This window comes from Chenopodium album, chromosome 8 (assembly GCF_948465745.1).
Source record: "Chenopodium album chromosome 8, dcCheAlbu1.1, whole genome shotgun sequence".
NCBI classification, from domain to species: domain Eukaryota; kingdom Viridiplantae; phylum Streptophyta; class Magnoliopsida; order Caryophyllales; family Amaranthaceae; genus Chenopodium; species Chenopodium album.
Window position 1 is genome coordinate 76,205,759 of NC_137841.1, and position 22,922 is coordinate 76,228,680.

Sequence of the window (22,922 nt, forward strand, 5' to 3'; positions counted from 1 at the left end):
AATATACTACCTCCGTTAATGGTTATCTGCAACTTTAGAATTTTTTATATCTCTCAAATAATACCCCAAAGTTGCAGATAACCATTAACAGAGATAGTATAAAGACATTGCTAATTGACACAGTGAAGCATGAATAAAAAAGAAATACTCGTGCCACTATTTGGAGAATCAGGTCAACTAACGAAATTCAAAAAGGTTTCTTCTCTTTAAGGGTAGTTGTGTTCAAATAACTAGGTTAATTGACATCCATCAATTAGAGAGTATATGCTCTAAACTTTATCATACGCCTTAGCTCATTTAGTTTTTAGATTAATTTCATACAAAGTAATACAAATTCTTACATACATGTACACCCATGTGTCCCTACAATTATGTAGGTTAACATAATATAATGGTGAATTAATGTTCTAGGATAATGTATTTGAGATAATCTAAAATATTATTACCTTGAACTAGCTAGTGTATAACTTTTATACATAGTAATTAGGAAGATGTAGAAAAAGATGTAATTACGGAGTATTTCTCTTTCTATGAGTGACAACTAATAATTTAATTGGTCAAGAGTCGATCTTGAAGGTGATACTCAAGACTTGCTATCAAATTTCAGTGGCTCAATTTACGTACACCAAAAGTAAATCTTCTCCCCTTCTTCCATGCATACATTTACATATGTCGTTGCATGATTGAGTGATATTAATTAATCACTACAATAATGAAAGGCATGTCTCTTGCAATAGTTGCAAATTTCACATAAGTTGTTAAACATTACAATTAATTACAAATTAATGGACCATTACAAGAATACTACAACCATTCAATAGTTTTAATTTAAGGATAATAATATTGAATACATCGTATCATAGGTTGATTCAATAGACATATAGCACGTTCATTCTTTCTCCCTCCAAATTTTAACTCTCATGTAGACTACTATATATGTATTAGACTAGCTACCATCATCTATCAAAGTTTTGATTAATTAATATTAAATACGTATTGGTTGTGCATGATCTTCTAATTAAGTACACAAATAATTATTAAAACCTTAAATTAAGTATTTTATTAATACTATACCTTATTATACATATATACTAAGAGAATTGATACCTTATTATTAATATGGAGAGATTTGAAAAGATTCGACATTGTTAATTCGATTACATGGTGACATACTATTGGAACATCCAAATTAATTACGAAGTTTATAATTATATTTTATATCTCAGACTAATCATATAGTTAGGTTCGCTACGTTTAGTGGGTTACGTCAACTATCCATGCAACTTAAGTTGTAAAATCACTAATGATATTATTTAAATCATTTAATTAGTCAAACCAAATCTGGTTTAGTGTTTTTATATTTCATATTTTATTTAAAGAGAAATAATGGAAGGCATTTCAGGACTCAGAATCAATACTCTAATAATGGGCACTCTTTTCTTTTGTCTTTGCATTTACACCTTCATTTTTTTGGTGCAAATGAGAAAACAAAAGTTTGATTAATAAGATTTATGGAGCATAACTTAACATTTGTTTATTATACATTTAACAATTACCTTAATTATTCAATAATGAAATCATCTAATAATAAATTAATCTTTGTACGAGGTATATATATTTATTTTTAATGATAAAAAATAGGAAGCATGCAATAAGTCAGGTGTCACTAAACGATAATTTGATAAATGATGTTGCATTTGTTACATCTTTGGTAACAAGTCCAAGCCCACGATAATAAAAGTAACTTCTCTAACTTGTAAAATAAACTTTATTTTTTTTCCCCCTAGAAGATCAATGTGTGAGAATTCACATATGGATGCAGCTGATGCTCAACAATATCACTTAGATATATACTCAAAAGTAAAAAAATATAAAGAAAACAACTCACAAAGTAATTGTGAAGTGAGTATCTAAATCTAATATCTGTAAAGCAAATGTGAACAACAAAAAATTTGTGCTACAATTCCAACCCAAGTATAAGTGCTTAGCTTTAATTTGATTGGATAATGTTTGTCAACTAGGCATATCATAAAAAGGAGGCAGCTTATAAATTAAATATCATGAATGATATAATAATATATGTTCAACATAAATTAAGCTCTATAAAAGGGATGATAATTATAACTTAATAGTACTAAGTATAAAAAATAAGCAATAAGCAAGACCAATTTGAACGACCTTGTCAAACAAATTTGACATTTTTTCACCAAACACTTAATAATTTAGGTTAATAATGTCAATTAGTTTCCAAAAAGCTAAGCAAGGATTAGCTTCTTATTTTTGAATTTGTCAATGGAAGAAAGTAATTAATTAAGGTGCAGTGGATCAGTGGTGCTCTCTCCATCCTTTGTTCGTCGTGATACTTTAGTTTATTTCCAATCCAATTTCACATATAAAATAAATTACCTAACTCTATTACTAGTTTAAATTTTTAGTTTGTTAGTGTGGTATAGGAGCAAAAGAAAAAATATTAATTAGTTACAAATGAAAAACAAGGCAAATGAATTTGAATTGAGATGATGACTTATTGGTGGTTAAACAACTAGCTAGTGTACTGTATACTAGATATATATGTATATAAATTATTAAGAAAGAGAAAACGAAGTTAGGAAAATCTTCTCTCAATTAAAACTGTAATATGTATATATACAAATTCATATGCTAGTATAGGTGGTGAGTAGAGGGATCATTAGCCTGTCATACATACCACCGTGCATGTATTGTCCTTAGACCCTAGTTTAGTACTCCGTAATAAGGATATAGTTTCATGATTGTAAGGTCATGAGATTAAATTCCGCAAAAACTTAACTTTTTAGGAATGAAGACGTTCTTATCTTTCACCCTCACTTACTTACTCCCTTTTTTGACCTATTCCATTACTTATAATAGCTTTAATATTGAATTAACACCATATTCTAAAGTTGATAAAAGGCTGTAATGAGTTGGAGGGTGTATGGGCGTTTCTAAGTACATGTGGGCATATTTAATTGTATTAATATCATAATTTAATATTAGAATTATTATTAATAATATAATCTAATCTAAATATAAATGGGTGCATATATATATATATATATAATATATATATATATATATATATATATATATATATATATATATAAAACCATTAACCATATGCATGTAGGGCCTAAGTATTTAGGAGATAGTTTAAATTTCCACCATAGTTGGTTTCTGGTTACTATGGGCGCATCAACTTGCATATGCAATAGCTTTTAGATCTTACGTACGGAGTAGTAATGTACCTTGCATCTATTGTTGTTAAGGGGTGTACGTAGTATATATGCAGAGTATCAAAGTTTTAAATATTATGAATATTAAAGAATAGAGTATATATTCCCGTAAAAAAAAAAAAAAAAAAAACATTTTTTTGATAGAAAGTGTCAAAGAGCACATAGTCTAATATCGAATACACAATATGATGCATGACTGCGTGTATAGACTATAGAGTGAGGGATACAAAAAGAGGTTTGTACATGAAACTTGATATATGATCTCTACATTAGCATCCAATATAGCTTAATTATGACTAAACTGATGTAAATTCTTGGATTGCATCATTATCATGTCATGTGGCTGTCATTAATCACTAATTTTGACGGGAGATCATTAGATTTCCCTAGTTTAGTCATATCATCACCATTAAACTGTATTATCATTGGTGAGTAGTTCAAATGATATGGGACTAATTTTCAACGTAACAACTTTAATTTGCCTTTTAGTTATGCACATGTACTTTTATCGTACATATTAAAATCTATGAGTATGGTATGTAATTTGGGTCCATAAAGATATTAAAAATAATCTTCTTCCAAAATTGAAATTGAACAAATTAAAGAATTGTTGCTTAATTAGTTCCTTTGTGGTGCCCGCCGGTTCCAACGACGATAACAAAAATAACAATGCTCACATCACCATTGAAATTATGCTTAAATTATAATATATAATTAAGTTGAAATCATAAGAAAATTATTGCAAGTTTATTAGATATAATAATAATAATAAGTAAAAACGTTTCATTTGATTGGATAATGAAAATTTGGAACATATATACATCATTGGTTTGCATTAATTCACAACTAATAGGGCTATAGATATGACGTGTTCAATTCGGAACTAGCTTTTGAGTAACTTTTAGTGGTTTGACTTATTCAAACCATTACTTAGTACTCGTAAAAATATTACTAGCTTTTGTGTTTGGCAATATAGTTTGTAGGAGTACAGTTTAGTGGTTGAAATAGTTTTTGTGAAAAGTAAATATTATTAGCTTTTGTGAAAAGCTAGGTAGCTATTGAAAATTTTCTTCTACTACGATATTTTTAGAATTTCACAGGCTAATAACTAGTTTACCAAACACTCATACTTAATTATTTATTCTCACAACTAACAGCTAGTTGATAGATAACAACTAATATCACAACTAACAATTACCTTTATAGTTACATTTTGCCGAACAAGCCCACAATAAGGGGGTGATTACCGATTATCGTTCATTGTGAAATCGATAAAAGACTATATATTATTTTCTAAATCTGCTCTTTCCATCTGATCTTTTTGTAATAGTAATCTCATACTCGTACTTTATGGCCTAATTATGATACACTGGATGGACATGCATTGACGTACGAAGCAAGGTGATAGAAGGGGTTGAAAGTTGAAACGACAAGAAGCAGCCCTACAAGAGCTGGCCATAGTTGAAATGGTGTATACACATATTATTAGGAATATCACTATCAAATTATCAATCAATTAGGTTGGACCATATAACGTGACCCTTAACTCGTATGCATGGTATTTGATTTGTTGATTAAAAACATGATATTAGTTGTGATTTTGGGACCTTCTTATTCTATTTTAGGGCCGGTGGATTACATTCTATTCTAGTCGTCGCCTAGGTCTAACTTACTGCAAATTGATTGCATTGCCACTTTCATTTCTAGATAGTTGCCATCCTTGCGCTTGAGATATAACTTTGACTATTTAATTACGGAGTACTTAATTAACTCAGTGGACATTTATAAAAAGCGGAGCACACAATTATTATTAATCTGTAAAAAAAAAAAAATACTTAATGTCAAATTATTTTTTCTGGTTTACTATGACATTAATTATTGTTTTATTTTATTTATGATGTTTTAGCCAGCTATATTTTTACATATGCACTTTATTTGTTCTAATCTGAATTGTAATTTTGTATGACATGATTTGAGATATTATCTTTATAATTTTTTTTTTTTTTTTTTTGACAGGATAATTTGATTTAAACATTTAAGAAATGTCATATCATAAATTCATAATGTCAATGACTTCAAATGTTCAATCGAATAAAAAGATTTGGGGTTCGTGGTCATTGTCAAAGCGATTAAAATTTGGTAATGCTCCATGCAGAATGCAACGTGGCGTATGCATGCACTACCAAAGATATTTTGGGATACATAATAATATTGTTGCATTATCATTTAATTATCTGTATTTCTACCAATATTCCTAGAAGTGTCTAACTGCTAATCTGAGTAGTATTTGCTGCGTTCATATCAAAGTCAACCAAAATTAGTGATTGCACATTATAATTATCATTTGTGGATTACCTGGTACTTTGTAACACTAATTGACGATTTTAGGTTAAAATCTCACCAAATTAATATGTTCAATCTCTTGCTGATCAAGTACTATAGCGATGGGGAATTATATATTGAAGTTTTTTAGGTTATGTATGAAATCTCTATTTCCTGATCAAGAGACTCAAAATACCTACATCTTAAGGGCCTGTTCTCATTTACTGAACTCAGCTGAACTGAAATGAATATTTTATAAGAGAAGGAAATTAAGAGCTGAACTGAACTGAACTAAACTGAATTTCAACGTATGAGAACAGGCCCTAAGTCAAAATTAGTTGTTATTTCGTACATTAATATATCTAATTTGGTCAATAATATGAGTAGTAATTCCGATATTACATCAAAAAATTAAAATAAAATAAGAGTATCCGTACAAATGGTTTCTTATGGTCTAGCAGCTATATTTTGAATTTAAGATTATCGAGGTCTTTGATGATAGGATCATGCGTCAAACTTATATAATTTGTGTTGTGACTCATGGTACGTTGCAAACGTTGGTATACCTCTAGGCTTTAGCACCGCAGTAATGTTGGAAGTTTGGAACTACAAGCTACGTAGACAAACGAATAAATAAATGTCTTCTAGCTAGTAGCTACCAGTAAATAACAAAAGAGTAGTTGTGATTTTAATCAAACAAGCAAATTAAAATGAAACAAAATCTTCCGTCTCTTCCAATATTCAAAAGAAACCCAATTGTTATTACTACTTGTATTATTTTACTATTATTTTGGTAGTGTAATAACTTAAGTGTCCTACTAAACAAGCAATTAGTAGATTATGGACTAGAACAAGAGTGCACAATAATGCTCACTGTGAACTAAAGAATATGTGGTGTGCACGAAAATGAACATGTCATTATGACAAATGAACAATGAACATGATACATACGAGTATAGTTTCAATTTTTATTATAGCTACGAATGAAATCACAACACATGTGCTGTTCTTTCTATCATAATGTCATGTTCTTTTACATAAGTACAGAGTATATGTGTTCTTTGACTACAATGTCATTGAGTCATCGTACACCTCAGTCCAAAATCTTAATTGTGCTAAACAAGAATCTCGATGTATAAATTTGATCTGTTTAAAACTTTTAGTACTTATAAAACCTTTATAAATTAAGATTTGAGGAAATGGTAAGAGTCATCGCTCTCAAAGTGTTCCCAACTCCCGAATAAGTTTGATCGCACAAATAAATTTTTACCATTACACCAAGTACCAAAAACTACTAATTGATCATCGGATAAGAGAATTCAATACTTTGGACCAAAATAGGCAATAAGCCTGCGTAATAGGGTGTGTAAAGCATAAAAGTTGGTTGCAAAACAAGTCCAACTTTCTCATTAGTTAAATCACCCACTTTTCTTTAATTTCTTCTTCCTTCCCACAATTTACTCTTCCAGATGAACTCCTATCTACTCTCATCAAACCTCATTGAAAATCTTGCTTACCCATTTCCTAAAGTTATCAAGCACTTTATACTATATCATTATCCTAAAATTAAGTAATATATTACACTATGTATTATAATCCTCCTATCCAAATTATGCATATGTCACCTTCATAATAATACAGAATTTCTCTGTTGCATATTTTCTTTTTTTTTTTTAAAAAAAAAAAACCCAACTCAGATCTTTCTTTTTAATAGAAACAGAGGAAACAGAGTATAGTCTATAAATAAAATTGAGTATTTCATCTTATTAATGAAAAAGGAAGGTGACCCATGTGAGAAAATCCCACTTGTATTATTTGATCTTTCTGATCCAGAAACTTAGGCCAGTTAGGAGAGAGAAAATTTTCTTGTTTCTGAACTACTTTCATTTACTAGCTATGCCAGAAGATGAGGTATTTTTTCTATTATTCCTCTAACTTCTATTCACAATCCAAAATTCTATTTTCTGGGTTTGTTTTCTTTCATATTTGCCTTAATTCAGAACACCCTTTAAAAAAATTTGGTTCATGCAAATTTTACAATTTTTGAGTATTTTTGTTTTGTTCATAGTATAATTTAAGCACACACAAAGTATTTGATTAGTCCAAAATGATTCGGAGATTACTTGATTTTATTTCTCAGTTTTTGAACTTTTGAAGTGGCTATATTTTTTACAATTATTTTAGTGCAAAATTCTAGAAGTTTGTGCAAATTGTTTGTTAAAAATGGGAAACTGGGGTTTTCTTCTCTTCAAATTCCCACTGTTTTTGCTCATTCTACTTGCATTATCTCAATCTTGTATTGGTAGTATTCAAAGAAATACCAAAATATTTCCAGGGTTTGAAGCATCTCAAATGGGTTTTATTGATAATAATGGGTTATTTCTGTTATCAAATGACACAACTTTTGCATTTGGGTTTAAACCAACTAATGATGTAACATTGTTTTTGTTAGTCATTTTTCACCAAGAAAGTTCCACAATTGTGTGGACTGCTAATAGAGTTTTCCCAGTTGGGAATTCTGATAGTTTTGTGTTTGATAGTGATGGTAGTGTGTCCCTCCAAAGTGGAGGAAAGGCGGTATGGAAGCCGGATACAGGGCGAAAACCGGTTTCTGTGATTGAATTGCAGGATACTGGGAATTTGGTGTTGTATGGGAGTGATAATAGTACTATAGTGTGGGAGAGTTTTAAGAATCCTACTGATACCCTTCTTTCAAATCAGGATTTCGTCGAAGGGATGAAACTTTCAAGTAATCCTAATAAGGGTAACTTGTCATATGTGCTTGAGATTAAGTCTGGTGATATGATTCTTTCTGCTGGGTATGAAACATCCCAGACTTATTGGTCTATGAAACAGGATACTAGGAAGATCATTAATAAGGATGGTGGGGGGATTAAGACTGCGAGGATTGAGTCGAATTCATGGAAGTTTTATGATGAAAGCAAGTCTTTGTTATGGCAATTGGTGATATCTTCTACTAATTCCAATGCTAGGAATTCTACTTGGATAGCAGTGTTGGGGAGTGATGGGTTTTTGGACTTCCTAAGCATTGGAAATGGTCCTTCAAAGGCGGCTTCTCAGGTGAAAATACCGAGTGATCTATGTCAAACACCCGAGCCTTGTGATGCATATAATGCTTGTTCTAGTAACAGGTGCCAGTGTCCTGCAGGACTAGTCTCACGGTCTTGTACAACCGGCATCTCTGATCCATGTGGTAACTCGAGTGTTAGTGTTCAGCTTGTTAATCCCGGGGATGAGCTTAGCTACTTTGCTCTTGGGTTTACTCAGCCATCCATGAAAACTGATTTGGATGGCTGCAAGGCCTCTTGTAATGGTAATTGCTCGTGCCTAGGTTTGTTCTTTGATAACAGCTCGAGCAGTTGCTATATGTTTGATAGGATTGGAAGTTTTACCTCTGATCCTACATCCAAATACTCCGTCTTTGTGAAAGCTACTATGGATGAAAGTGTTGAAGAAGGGGAAGGTGGAGGCGGTAGTAAGCACTTGCCTGTTGTGATCACCATAGTTATCCTGACAGCACTGATAGTAGTCAGTATGGTTTATGTAGGATACAGGCATTACACGAAAAAGAAGGAAGTGCCGGGTAGTCCTCAGGAACTCTCCGAAGAGGACAATTTTCTTGAGTCGTTAGCAGGGATGCCGGTCAGATTTAGCTACCAGTCTCTGCAGGATGCCACCAACAACTTCTCTGTGAAGCTCGGGCAAGGAGGATTTGGATCAGTTTACAGAGGGAAGCTTCCTGATGGAACTCCTCTTGCTGTGAAGAAACTTGAAGGGGTCGGTCAGGGGAAAAAGGAGTTTCGAGCTGAAGTTAGCATCATAGGCAGCATTCACCACAATCATCTGGTCAGACTGAAGGGGTTTTGTACTGAGGGGAGCCACCGGCTTTTAGCCTATGAGTTCATGGCAAACAATTCTTTAGACAAATGGATTTTTAAGAGAAATAAGGATAATGATTGTTTGTTGGATTGGCCAACAAGGTTCAATATCGCGGTGGGTACTGCCAAGGGACTAGCATATCTTCATGAGGACTGTGAGGTGAAAATTGTCCATTGTGACATAAAGCCAGAGAATGTTCTTCTTGATGAACATTTTGAGGCAAAAGTGTCAGATTTCGGGTTAGCCAAGCTGATGACAAGGGAGCAAAGTCATGTTTTTACCACACTTCGAGGCACAAGGGGATATCTTGCACCTGAATGGATAACAAACTACGCAATATCAGAGAAGAGTGATGTGTACAGCTACGGAATGGTATTGCTTGAGATCATTGGAGGCAGGAAAAGCTATGATCCTTCACTTCCCTCTGAGAAATCTCATTTTCCGGCCTATGCATTCAAGATGATGGAGGAAGGGAAGCTAATAGAAATCCTTGATTCAGGTCTACAATACGGCCCTAATGAAGAGAGTGTGAAAACCGCGATTAAGGTTGCATTATGGTGCATACAAGAAGACATGTCAATGAGACCCCCTATGACTAAAGTTGTCCAAATGCTTGAAGGCATCTCTTTTGTTCCTATGCCCCCAACGTCTTCCTTGACGGGTGCAAGGCTATTTTCTAACTTCTTTAAGTTATCTAGCAATGAGGGTACCGCGAATGGGAGTTCATCAGGGCCATCAGATTGCAACAGCGAAGCCTACCAGTCGGCTGTCCGGCTCTCAGGGCCAAGATAGTTGATGCCTATACACTATACAGGAATATATTTCATGTGTATGATCTTGTACATAAGGTATAATTTAGTTAGAGGTCATTGAAAGTTTTGTTACACAATGTTATGATATCTTGTTGTATGAAACACTATGTTTGTGAGTTTGTGACATAGATTAGGTATGAAGAATAGTTTGTTACATAAAAATTGTCATTATTGTCCAGATTTGATTTTCTTCCTAATGTATTATCCCAAGAAACCAAACCTTGTACTTAGGATTATTAAGGAGAATTATAAAATTACTAATTAATGGAACAAATGTCAACTTAATAGATTATTTAATTAAAGCAACAGAAAAACTACTGTATATCCTGGTGTTGCCACATAACAGGATCAATCATCCAAGCATAAATGAGTCTTTGCTGTTCTGACTTGTCTGACATATCATATGCTAATTTTTATTTTAATTTTTAATCTACATGCTTATTTATTGTGGTATGATTATTGATTCCATCACCCTTAAGTAATACTCGTACGAAATACTGTACAAAGTTTGTCACATATGAAGTATTTTATACCATCGGCAAATAATAAACAACTTTTTTACTTGAGACATTTCTAAGAATCGTTGCAAATAATATAAAACGGACGTAATATTATTTAAATTGTCGGATTATGCAATTTGATTGACTTAACAAGAGTTTTAACATGATTGAAATCTCATGCAAATGGGAGGCTTATTTGGTACATAACTGTCCAACTACTATCGCACTACTCAGTCCATCACTCAATCAACTAAAAAAACAAAAGTCTAACAAAGCAAATTCTGAAATCAAAATCTGAAACAACGACTTCTAATTACTAAAGAGATTCCACCACAATAGTTATTAATAAAAATGGAAAGACAATGCAATAAGTTGGCAAAGGAGCAATGACTAGAATCGTGAAGCCTATTTGTCCCAAATACAGAATATATTTATATATCTAGTATATATCCCTAGGATGTGGAGTAAGTAATGATATTGATTCTATCTGTTCTTTGAAATTATTGATTTTTACGTACTCAGACTTAACTTAATATATTAGTGAATATTATTTGTTTAAGGTGAAGAGAACTCAATCTAACACGGACTAAACTGACATGTGTGATGTTTAGAGGCCTTCGACTAACTTATTAAAAAAAATTATATGGAAAAAGTATCCAATTTTTTCCTAAATCATTGTTAAGAAACAATAAAAGTTGACTATTTTCAACTTCAATCATGTAACAAGTTTGACCATTGCACCTTTGCTCGATTGGACCTTTTGAATTTTGACCAATAAGGTTGTCAATTGTACATTGTATTTATACACACTTCACAGTTCACATTATATAACAGAAGGATATAGGGAATTGGGGAAGGGGTGTTTAGTTTTAATTAAAGATAAAATCAAACTTATATCTTAGGTCTTTGAACTACGTACGTGGTACTTACTCCTTATTTAGTAAGAACGAACTCTAAAATGAGATAGGAGGAACTAGGGAAGGGATGTTGCACAAGTGAAGAATCTATTACTCGTAGAAAATAAAAGTTGGTTGAGTTTTGCAAGAAATTCTACTACGGAGTAAACAACCAATATACTACGTGTCTACAACAAATGAGATTTAGTCATAACCACGATTTGAATTTTTAGTCTACCAATAAAACAAATACCTCAAAAGTGAGAGCCATAGGAAATCAAACCTTTCTTAAGGAGAAGTCTATATCTAAATGCTACATGAAGATTGTGAAATAATAATACGTGAAATAATAAAATTAATTAAGTTCACACACATAAATATATAGAACATAAATATTAATGCGTATAACATATTAGGTAGTAAGCATTATCTTATTCATCATTCATGTATGGAGTATTTATTCCGAGTAATCACTATACTCCAATATTAACATAAATCGACTTTCTACCCAAAAAAAATCTAAATTTTTTGCAGTCTTGCAAAATTGACATCCCAAAACTAGGGTGACCCAAAGGAGACCTATTGAGTATTGACCACAACTCCACGATTCTTGACTTGGACTTGCAAAATTTTTATACGAAGCCCAATATTAATTTGGTCTTTTAAGGGAAGTCCAATATTAACACATGATCCCATAACAAATAAAAATTTGAAGAAAATCAATTTAATTTTTTCAATAGTTTTCCGAAGATGGCGATCAGTACCGGCGGCCGAGCTTCGATTAAGGCAGGCGTAAAATTCAAATTCTCCGCCTTCAACGGTCCAATTAAAGCGTCATAACTTTACGTCCAAAACCCTACTGTAGGTAATTGTAATTCATGACCTTCTTCATTTCATTTCCATTTTATATTGTGTTGAAGTTGAATTCTTGTAAAAATTTCAATCTTCTGTATTTTGCGCAAATGAAATGTGTTTTCTTTTCTGAAATAATGAAGATAATACGCGTAGTAACTAGTTTTTAGCCCGGACAATTCTATTATAACTCGTTACAATTGTTGTGAGACTTTTGGCTTTATAAATGAAATTGATTGATTTTACTATCATTTTTTGTTTGGTTGTCATCATTTTAATTTGGTTTTAAAGGAGATTATGTTAAAAATTACCTAAATCAATGGTAATTTGGTTTTATTAAACTGATGAATAGATAGTAATTTTAATTTGCAGTTTAAATGATTCAGTCTACTTAGCTTTATGTATAGCCAATATATATATAGAACTTACGATAATCCAAATATTTATGCAACACGGAATATATTACCTCTGTGCGTCTAATCGTTGCAAATAATATGAAACGGATGTAGTAATGATAAAGATAGTTTAAGTTGATTGTAGCTTGTGAATTCAATAATGTGCACGACGGTGTCTGCTGATCCAACAGACAGAATTTAGCACATCATATGTCTACATGTTCAAATCACTGCTAGTAGTCTTAATTGTCCTGGGAGTTGGTTCTCGATTGAATTGCTCTACAAGTGCCATCACTGCAAAATTAGAAAACATTATAACCAAAATTTACTCCCAACAATTCACAAAATTTGATCTGTTAATTAACCATATGTGTTAAAAAAATGCCCATACACAGTAGATTTCCCACTTGTGTATATTGGTTTGAGATAATATAAACAAACATATAGTTAATGATAGATAATCTTGTAATTATATAATATGGGAAATGGAGTGTTGGTGCCTTAGAGGGTTGAGGGTGTGGGCTGACTGAGGTTCTTCTAATTCGGCTACTAGCATTTATAAGTTTATGGCCCATCCCTTTCTTTGACTTCTGTTCAACTGCATTAAGACTTTAAACTTTGTGGGGGCTGTTAAATTTCCACCTTCTTCTCTGAATTAAGTTGAGTGCACTTATTGAATTACTACCATTCATATCTTATTATTTGTTATATTTTTATTCTCAGCTAATTTATACATTCCAAGAAGGTAGTTTGTTTTTATTCTAACATAGTTAAGACGGCTTTGGTCAAGTTTTGTATACCATTGCCCGCGACTTTACCAACTTAGGTGTAATATAAGTCATATTTACGCGTTGTTTTCATCTTGCTTTTCTATAACACACCGAAAGCTTTAAAAGGTTTCATTTGATACTCCGTATCTTATATCAGTCCTGGAAGGTTGTAAGCTTTCCTGATCAAATTACTCAATTTAGGTAAGTCAATCTTTCTGGGATATAAAATTATAAAGTTTATTGGTTTCTCTTTTTTCAGCTTTAGTAGTACAAAAATTTTGTTTTTAGTTAGCTATGGGAAACTTGGGTTTCATTCTCTTAAAATGCTCAGTATGTATACTTGTTTTTCTAGCATTTTTCCAACCCTGTATTGCTTCTGTTCAACAAATTGGCACCATAACTCCAGGGTATCAAGCCTCTCAAATGAGTCATATTGATCACAATGGGTTGTTTCTGTTATCAAATGACTCTACATTTGCATTTGGGTTTAAACCTACAAATGATGTCACCTTGTTCCTATTAGTGATCATACACCGAGACAGCTCCACAATTGTGTGGACTGCAAATACAGCCTCCCCGGTTGCAAATTCTGATAAGTTTGTGTTTCGGAGTAATGGTAGTGTGTCCCTTTATAGCAAAGGGAAGGCGGTATGGGAACCTGATACTGGTGGAAAACTGGTGTCTGTGATTGAAATGCAGAACTCAGGGAACTTGGTTTTGCTTGGGAGTGATAATAGTACCATAGTTTGGGAGAGTTTTAGGTATCCTACCAACACCCTTCTTTCAAATCAGGATTTTGTACAAGGAATGCAGCTATCGAGTATTCCTGATCCTACTAAGAGCAACTTGACATATGTTCTTGAGATCAAGTTTGGGGATATGATTCTTTCTACTGGGCATAAGACACCCCAGACATATTGGTCCACGAAAAAGGATACCAGGAAGATCATTGACAAGGATGGCGGTGTGATTAGTTCAGCTAGGATTGAGTCGAATTCATGGAAGTTCTATGATAAGAACAAGGCCTTGCTATGGCAATTTGTCCTCTCTTCCAATCCTACTGCTAGGAATTCAACTTGGGTTGCAGTCTTACGGAGTGATGGATTTTTGGCCTTATACACTCTTGGAAATGGACCTTTAAAGGTTAATTCTGCAGTGAAAATACCTAATGATCCTTGTGGAACACCTGAGCCTTGTGATCTGTATCTCGCTTGTTCCAGTAGTAGGTGCCGGTGCCCTTCAGGTCTAGTCTCTCGGTCGTGTAATGCTGGCATTTCTGCTCCGTGTGCAAATCCAGATGAGAGTTATGATTTTGTCAATGCTGGAGATGACCTCAGTTACTTTGCTCTTGGGTTCACTAAGCCATCCTTGAAAACAAATTTGGACGGCTGCCAGGCTTCCTGTGCTTCTAATTGTTCATGCCTCGGTTTAATATTTGATAAAACTTCGCACAACTGCTTCCTCTTTGATTGGATTGGAAGTTTTATCTCTGATCCCTCTTCCAAATATACTGTATATGTTAAAGTTTCAAAGAATGGAGTTGTTGGAGAAGTGGATGACCGAAGCAAAAGTAAGCACTTGGCAATTGTCGTCTCTATTGTAGTCTTTACTGTATTCATTGTGGCTATGGTTTGTGGAGGATACAGGTATTACATGAAGAAAAAGGAAGTGCTCAAATCTTTTATTATCACTTCAGAAGATGAAAGTTTCTTCGAGTCGTTCTCTGGGATGCCAGTCAGATATAGCTACAAATTTCTTCAGGAAGCAACCAACAACTTCTCTCTGAAACTTGGGCAAGGAGGGTTTGGGTCAGTTTACCAAGGCAAGCTGCTGGATGGAACTTTACTTGCTGTGAAGAAACTCGAAGGAATGGGCCAGGGGGTTAAGGAGTTTCGAGCAGAAGTTAGCATCATAGGCAGCATCCACCACATCCATTTGGTCAAAATAAAGGGTTTTTGTACTGAAGGGAATCATTGGCTTCTAGTCTATGAATTCATGGAAAATGGATCTTTAGACAAATGGATTTTCAAAAGGAATATTGATAATGATTGTGTGCTGGATTGGCCAACAAGGTTCAACATTGCAGTGAGTACTGCGAAAGGGTTAGCATATCTTCATGAAGACTGTGAAGTGAAGATTGTTCATTGTGACATAAAGCCGGAAAATGTACTCCTTGATGCACACTTTGTGGCTAAGGTATCAGATTTCGGGCTAGCCAAATTGATGACAAGGGAGCAAAGTCATGTTTTTACTACACTTCGAGGCACAAGGGGATATCTTGCACCCGAATGGATAACAAACTATGCAATATCAGAGAAGAGTGATGTGTACAGCTACGGAATGGTGTTACTTGAGATCATTGGAGGAAGGAAAAACTATGATCCTTCACTTCCCTCTGAAAAATCCCATTTTGCAAGCTATGCTTTCAAGATGATGGAGGAAGGGATGCTAAGAGAAATCCTTGATTCTAGCCTAGATTATGACCCTAATGAAGAGAGTGTAAGAATCGCGATCAAGGTTGCATTATGGTGCATACAAGAAGACATGTCAATGAGACCCCCTATGACTACAGTTGTCCAAATGCTTGAAGGGGTCTGCCCTGTTCCGCATCCTCCAACATCTTCCTTATCAATTGCAGGGCTTTCTTCGAAGTTATATACATTAACGGGCAATGGGACTGGGAGTTCATCTGTTCTGTCAGCTGTCCAGCTCTCAGGGCCAAGATAGCTGGTGTTATAGATAGGTTAAACATTAGTTTAATCAAGTTTTCTAATTGTGTACAGGAGTATCATGTGGTTCAGAACATTAGAACTCTTGTCATTTTTTTTGTATGGAACTTATCACTGATATCAGTGTGCTTATGAAATAGATGATGATCAAGGAATAGCTTGTTATATAATCTTGTCGGAATGTCGGTCATTATTTGCCTGATTTGGTACTTATGAAATGTCTGCAGGAAAGATTATTAAATCAAAGCAGGAGAAACTACTATGTCTAAGTAAGTCAATTAAGCAAGTCATGAAGTCATCATTGAGTGATAACCTTATTGTAACATATTGTATTATTTTTCTTGTTTAAATGGAGTTGTTGCTAATAAAAAAATGCAAGTAGTTTGACTAATAGACAATTTCTCTGTGATCTCTTCTGCATGTGGTAAGTTCGGTTGCTGACTGGGGTGGCTGTCTTAGTTTTCCTCATTCTACCCTCGGTAGTCAGCAACTCAGCACCGTGTCATCTAAGGGCATAATCACATTTCAGGCTCGTCTATAAACTAGGCAATTGTTTCTCATTTCAACCGGAGTTATGCGTCTAAAATTCAAAACATCAAGATTAAAAAAGTATAAATTTCCTGTCAATTTTTGTTCGGGGCAATGTTGGGTCAAGTCTTATACTACCTCCGGTCCAAATTACTCGCAACTTTGGAGTATTATTTGTGAGATATAAAATATTCCAAAGTTGTGAGTAATTTGGACCGGAGGTAGTATAAAGTACGTGTTAATTTCGACACATCTAGCTATTTGACATATCACCATGGGCTTGTCATAAACACTATCCAAACAAATTAATGTTGTATAAAGCCCAATATACACATAATTTATTAAAAAAAGAAATAAAAAAAATGGAATAAAATGGATCAGATAAATGTTTTGGACCGTTGGCTGAAGATGACCACCACCGCCGGCGAATCGTCGATTTTCCGCGGCTGCTCAGCCCCTCAAAAATCATCAAATTCCCTCAATAAATCCAAATTTCCCGCCAAAAATCCGCCTTCAACCGTCCAATTTGGCGCCAAAGCAGCTCCCTTTCTCTCTCCTACTTCTGCCCTTCCACTCACTTCAGGTAATTCATCATATACATTCAATCAATTTTTGTGGGCATTTGATATGTGTTAGTTATTTGTTCTTGTAAAATAATTATTTTCTGCATTGAATACAACAATGATTTATATATACGTAGTAGAATTTATACTTTTTTTTTTAAAGGGTTATGATAGATTAAGGTGCATGAAGATAATATTTACTAAGTACTGATTAAACTAATTGACACTAAATTTGACCCAAATTGCAACTGATTTGATTATTTCATCAATTTTCAATCAATACATGTCAAAATTTGCAGTTTTAAATGTACCCGTTATGAGTTATTACTATACATGTTTTAAGAGAGAAAAAAAAAAAAAAAAAACAATTTTGTTGTTTTTTTATACAAAATAATGGTAAAACACAGATATGTAACTTGACTGATTATTACTTGTACATTTTAGCTTGACATGGCCAATGGATTTAAGATATGCACTCTTGGTTTGGTCTTGTGTTGAAATGCTTAATGCTTTGTTGACAGATAGTTATGGAAATCTCGGTTCGTGTGGGAGGAGAGGACTCATTTTCCTTTCTGTCACTCTACCTTCTTTATTCCCTTTGCAAGAATATGTCAAAGATTGTAATGCTGAAGCAGAAGAGTGAGTTCATATGTTATCCTGTTGCTTTTGGGTCTGTTTTTTCCATCTTCATGTTATAGCATAGTTTGTGATCTTTTTTGAATTGATGTTTAAGGTTTCAGGGTTCTTTTAGTAACTACTGAAAGGTGTGCTTTTCAGCCTGAATTTTCCTGCCTCGACTTTGTAGATAAGTACATGTTAGATTTAATGTAAAAAACTATCTTACATGACCAACTTTGATCCAGTATTCCACTATTTGCATGCTTTTGCCTCACTTGAGTATGTCCTCATCAATGACAGAATTTCAGAAGCTCCTGATTCTGTGGAATTTTAAAATGGTTTGAACTTAAAAGTGATGTGATGAATCTATGATATCAAATTATCTTAGTTTGTGTATTCCAACCTTAATTTAATTCTTCATTTTGGATTCACCAAGATCTATTTAACGTTTTTTTTTTTCTTTTTTTTTTTCTCGACTTTATGATATATATGAAGGCTGGGAGCTCCTGATTACCTACTTATAAAGGATGAGATAAGGAAGGTTTTGTCCAAAGGAAAGGCTGCTGGTGTACTTCGTCTCGTGTTTCATGATGCAGGAACCTTTGATCTCAGTGAGAATTCAGGTATTTAAGGGACTGTTACTGGGTTAAAGAACTTGTAACTTGGTCCTGAATTCTTGTTATCCTAGCTAGTATCTACATGATTTAATCCAATTCTGGTACAATTTGGTTTAAGCTAGACTGTCAACAATTATATGGAGCTGAGTAAAACAAACAACACATCCCTCACAAAATGTAACTACAGCCTTAAATTTTTGTGAATACAACTTCTGAATACTATTGAATTCTGCTGATACAAGTATACAACAAAGAGATAAGCATGACAGATGTCTCCATGACCTGGTTTATTGAACCCATTGTCATGATAGAATAAAACTTTTAGTATCTATAACGGTATATTGTAAAAATTATATGGCATAGATAAACCTTATTACTCTTTATTAATCTAGAGCCAACTTGGCACTACTAATTTTGACGCACCCTTATCAATTATCATACCCTGGTTTTTCTGTGTAGGAGGTATGAATGGCTCTATAACATACGAACTTGAAAGACCTGAGAATAAAGGGCTAAAAAAGTCTCTCAAGGCATGCTCCTCCTAACCTCAAAATGTTTCATGATTTCATATTTGGTAATATTTGTATCCCTGGATTTCACATCATGCAAATATTTGCAGTTGCATGTTGCATCATTAGGGAAAGCCTGTTCTATGGGAATTTATTTATACATGTCATGTCTGCTCCACTCTAATATGACAGTAACCTCCTAACTTGTCATCGGATGCCTGTTTTAGATCATTGAGAAAGCCAAAAATGTAGTGGATGAGAGACAATCAGGTGAGCTGGTTGTTGACAATTGTTAAAAAGTTCGAGGATGTATTAGAACTTTTATTCAGGTAGGCTTATTAGTTATAATTTATTTTGTTGTGCAACTAGTGTCCTGGGCGGACATGATTGCTGTAGCAGGAGCTGAGGCAGTCTCAATTTGTGGAGGTCCGGATATTCCAGTTCGTTTGGGAAGACTTGATTCGCTGTAATCTCTTTACCCTTGGCTTGAGAGTGCCTGTGTATAAAGCTTTTAGTTTAATTTTTTTATTACTGTTGAGTTTCATTTTGGATATGTAATAATTCTTAGAATGGTGATAATATGGGCATGATGTATCTTTTAGAGGGCTTTACAGAAATTGTCGTTGGGCCCTTTCATATTGCCCCTTATGCATTGACATACCCTCTCTATATTGCATTATTAAGAGGCAAGAGGATAGAAATATATTCCGGGTCACCGTTGTACATGCTCTTATGACTACCTGCTTATTTCATTTTACAGGACTCCTGATCCCGAAGAAAAACTACCTGAGGAATCACTGGATGCACCAAGCTTAAAACAGTGCTTTCAAAGAAAGGGCTTTTCGTGAGTGCGTATACTTAGATTGAACTTCTTTAAAACTTGATACTTAATCAACATAGGGCCATATTGCTTTCAAACCACCTCATCTGTTACAGTTTATTTCAAGATTCATGACACCAGGTTCCAAATCTTGATTTGGAAAATACAGCCGAGTTTAATGGTCCTTTTATAATGTTAGTATGAAGCATATTAATCCTAATTAGGTCTTATGTCTGTCACTAGTTTTTTTTTTTTTCCCTGACTCTGAAACTGCAAATAAAAGCTTGGATTTAAGTTTGGGCTGCCATGTTTTGAGCCAACCTACTTACTGAGAATTCAGCACAGAACTTTAGTAATTCACTATCAGGTTGTTCCTGCTGAAGTTCTTTTCGCTGGATACAATAGTCGCACTATTTGGAATGTCCGGAGATCTTAGTCACTTAACCAAATGTATGTTGATTATGATGGGATTTCTTAAGATATCTCCACTTAATTGAGTGAAATCTTGATAGGTGTCACACAACTATTGTAAGAGGCGTTTTGAGTAAACCATGTGGAGTCCTTTATTATGAAGAAATCAGACAACTTTATTAACAATCATTCCTGGATTGATAGAATATCAAGTAACTAAGAACTCAATTAATTGCCCCTTAAAGTTGCTGGCATTTTACAACTGCTTTGATTACTACTGATTAAATGATTGCATCATGCATGCTGTGCTTAACTTGTATTGTACTCTGTATCCTTTTTTTTATTTAGTTTTTCGTTTAATCTAAACCCTGCCCTACATTGTGAACAGTACACAGGAACTTGTTGCTCTTTCTGGGGCACATACTCTTGGAAGTAAAGGTTTTGGAAGCCCCGTCGTATTTGACAATTCATACTACAAAATTCTCCTTGAGAAACCATGGCTGTCGTCAGGTCAGTCAGCTCACATCATTAAATTCTTATTGAGTAATGTGTTTTAATTTGCAAATCCACAATCAAAGAGAATAATAGGATAACTTGAATTGCTGTTGCCCTTCCTTGTATGTTAATAGTTCAAGGAACTTAAAGTTTATATTGCTAAGCATACATGAAGATAATAAACAACTGGTATTTCTGGCGCAGCCAGCATCATATATGATATCATTTCACCCGATCTGTAAGGCTTTTTGGCATAAGTTAATACATGACTTCACAGAAGTAGAGGAACAAGTGACTACTAGTATTGCACATTTGCACCATTTGGTGTAAATTCTGAAATCAGGCAAATTGCACTTTCATATGCTTATTCAACTGAGGAAAACAGTCTTATAGTTCTTGAATTATATGATGAGCATACTAAGTAAATCAGATTCAGATATGCGGTTTTCCAGCAACTGAAATTACTGAGTGGATTTCAGGATTAATTTCTGCATGTGATGATGTACACTAATGGTTACTTTGTCAATTACATTCCCTGCTTTAGGAGTTCTCATTAAATGTTGTTCCTTAATTTCAGCTGGAATGTCAAGTATGGTTGGACTTCCTTCAGATCGTGCATTAGTAGAGGATGATGAATGCTTAAGGTCAGATACTTTCCCTTTCATGATGATTTCATCATTATTTTCTGCATTGAATTGCCTTCTTTCTAATTTCGGGTATTGCAACAGCAAACCATAATTCCTGCTTGGTCTGTGCCTTACCTAACATGATACCGTTTCTAGCATAAAAGTGCTTGCATCTTATATGGGCATAGCATCTTTTCTTCACAGTTGCTGGAATCCTTAGATATAGGTTTTGTTACCTAGTGTACATAGCTTACTAATCATTTTCCTTCGTTTGGCTTGTAAAAAGGTGAATAGCTCTCCCAATTTTCTCCCTATATCCTCTCCAATCTTATACTCTTTAGAACAATTGAACCAAACACAGCCTTAGTGCTCCATATTTTTATGAGCATTGATCATTGCACGAACCTTGGTTAAAAAAACCATATAATCAAAACACCTGCATCAAAAATACTTGTTCTTGCTGCTGTAGAAGTGCTAATGCCTAATGGCAACATTGTTTCAAGTGCAGATGGATTACAAATTACGCGAATGACCAGGATAGATTTTTTGAGGATTTTAAGAATGTCTATATCAAGTTAGTCAATTCGGGTGTAAGGTGGAAATCTTCTTGAGCATATGCTCCAACTGGAGCTTCCAAGCGAAAATATGGTGATACTTAACATCTTGAAAAGGATTTTGCACTTTCACTGCTGCTATGGATCATGGAAGGATTAGATCATACACTTTATTTTTAGGTGAATAGGGAAGATAATCTGTACTATTTTTATCAAATTCGTATTAATTTGTACTATCAATTAAAACTAGCTGTAGGGCGGGCGATATCTAATTGCTCATTTAGGAAATTTCCTAGGTTGTTTGAAACTGGCTTCTTACCTTGGATAATATTGGTGATGATGGTATTGCTTGAAAATGACATTGAATGTTGGTTCTGCAATTATGCAATGCATATAATCTTATTAAAAAAAAAAATCATAAGTAGAACAGTAAGAACACATTTTTATCATTCACTCTAGCAAAGTAAATTTTTGACATTGATGTCTCGGGTTTAAAATTTTGATGCTTACAAAAAAATGAAGTTTAATTGTATGTTAATATGTAGCAACGAAATTTATGCAATATACTACGTATATGAAGTTATATATTCATGAAAACTAAAATTGGCGGAGTTGTTTGATTGACAAAAACAAACTAACAAGCATATAATATACCAAAGAAGTATACAGGAGAGTAGGAGACATCCTCAAACACAGTTTAGAAAACATTCAGAATTATATTGATATTATTAATAAAAATTGACCCAAGTTTAAA

The 22,922-nt window shown here is 33.8% G+C and overlaps 2 protein-coding genes and 1 pseudogene across 3 annotated transcripts; all 3 read left to right on the top strand.

The window, feature by feature from the left end:
- Positions 1–7,289: 7,289 nt before the first annotated feature.
- Positions 7,290–10,553, top strand: LOC145556788 (G-type lectin S-receptor-like serine/threonine-protein kinase SD2-5). Of its 2 annotated transcripts, XM_081618439.1 has the most exons (2): positions 7,290–7,484; positions 8,114–10,553. In XM_081618439.1, exons 1-2 carry the CDS (start codon positions 7,480–7,482, stop codon positions 10,263–10,265), a joined length of 2,157 nt encoding a protein of 718 aa, XP_081474565.1. In that variant the 5' UTR covers positions 7,290–7,479; the 3' UTR covers positions 10,266–10,553. The 2 variants fall into 2 exon arrangements, with proteins under 2 accessions (XP_081474565.1, XP_081474564.1); XM_081618438.1 differs by having other exon boundaries at positions 7,290–10,553.
- Positions 10,554–13,968: 3,415 nt separating this feature from the next.
- LOC145556789 (G-type lectin S-receptor-like serine/threonine-protein kinase SD2-5 pseudogene) lies at positions 13,969–16,425 on the top strand (annotated as a pseudogene).
- Positions 16,426–17,316: 891 nt separating this feature from the next.
- Positions 17,317–22,475, top strand: LOC145556790 (putative L-ascorbate peroxidase 6). The gene is made up of 10 exons (XM_081618440.1): positions 17,317–17,538; positions 18,040–18,157; positions 18,632–18,759; positions 19,213–19,283; positions 19,490–19,532; positions 19,632–19,728; positions 20,023–20,106; positions 20,882–21,003; positions 21,566–21,632; positions 22,123–22,475. Exons 1-10 carry the CDS (start codon positions 17,328–17,330, stop codon positions 22,223–22,225), a joined length of 1,044 nt encoding a protein of 347 aa, XP_081474566.1. The 5' UTR covers positions 17,317–17,327; the 3' UTR covers positions 22,226–22,475.
- The last annotated feature ends 447 nt before the right edge of the window (positions 22,476–22,922 follow it).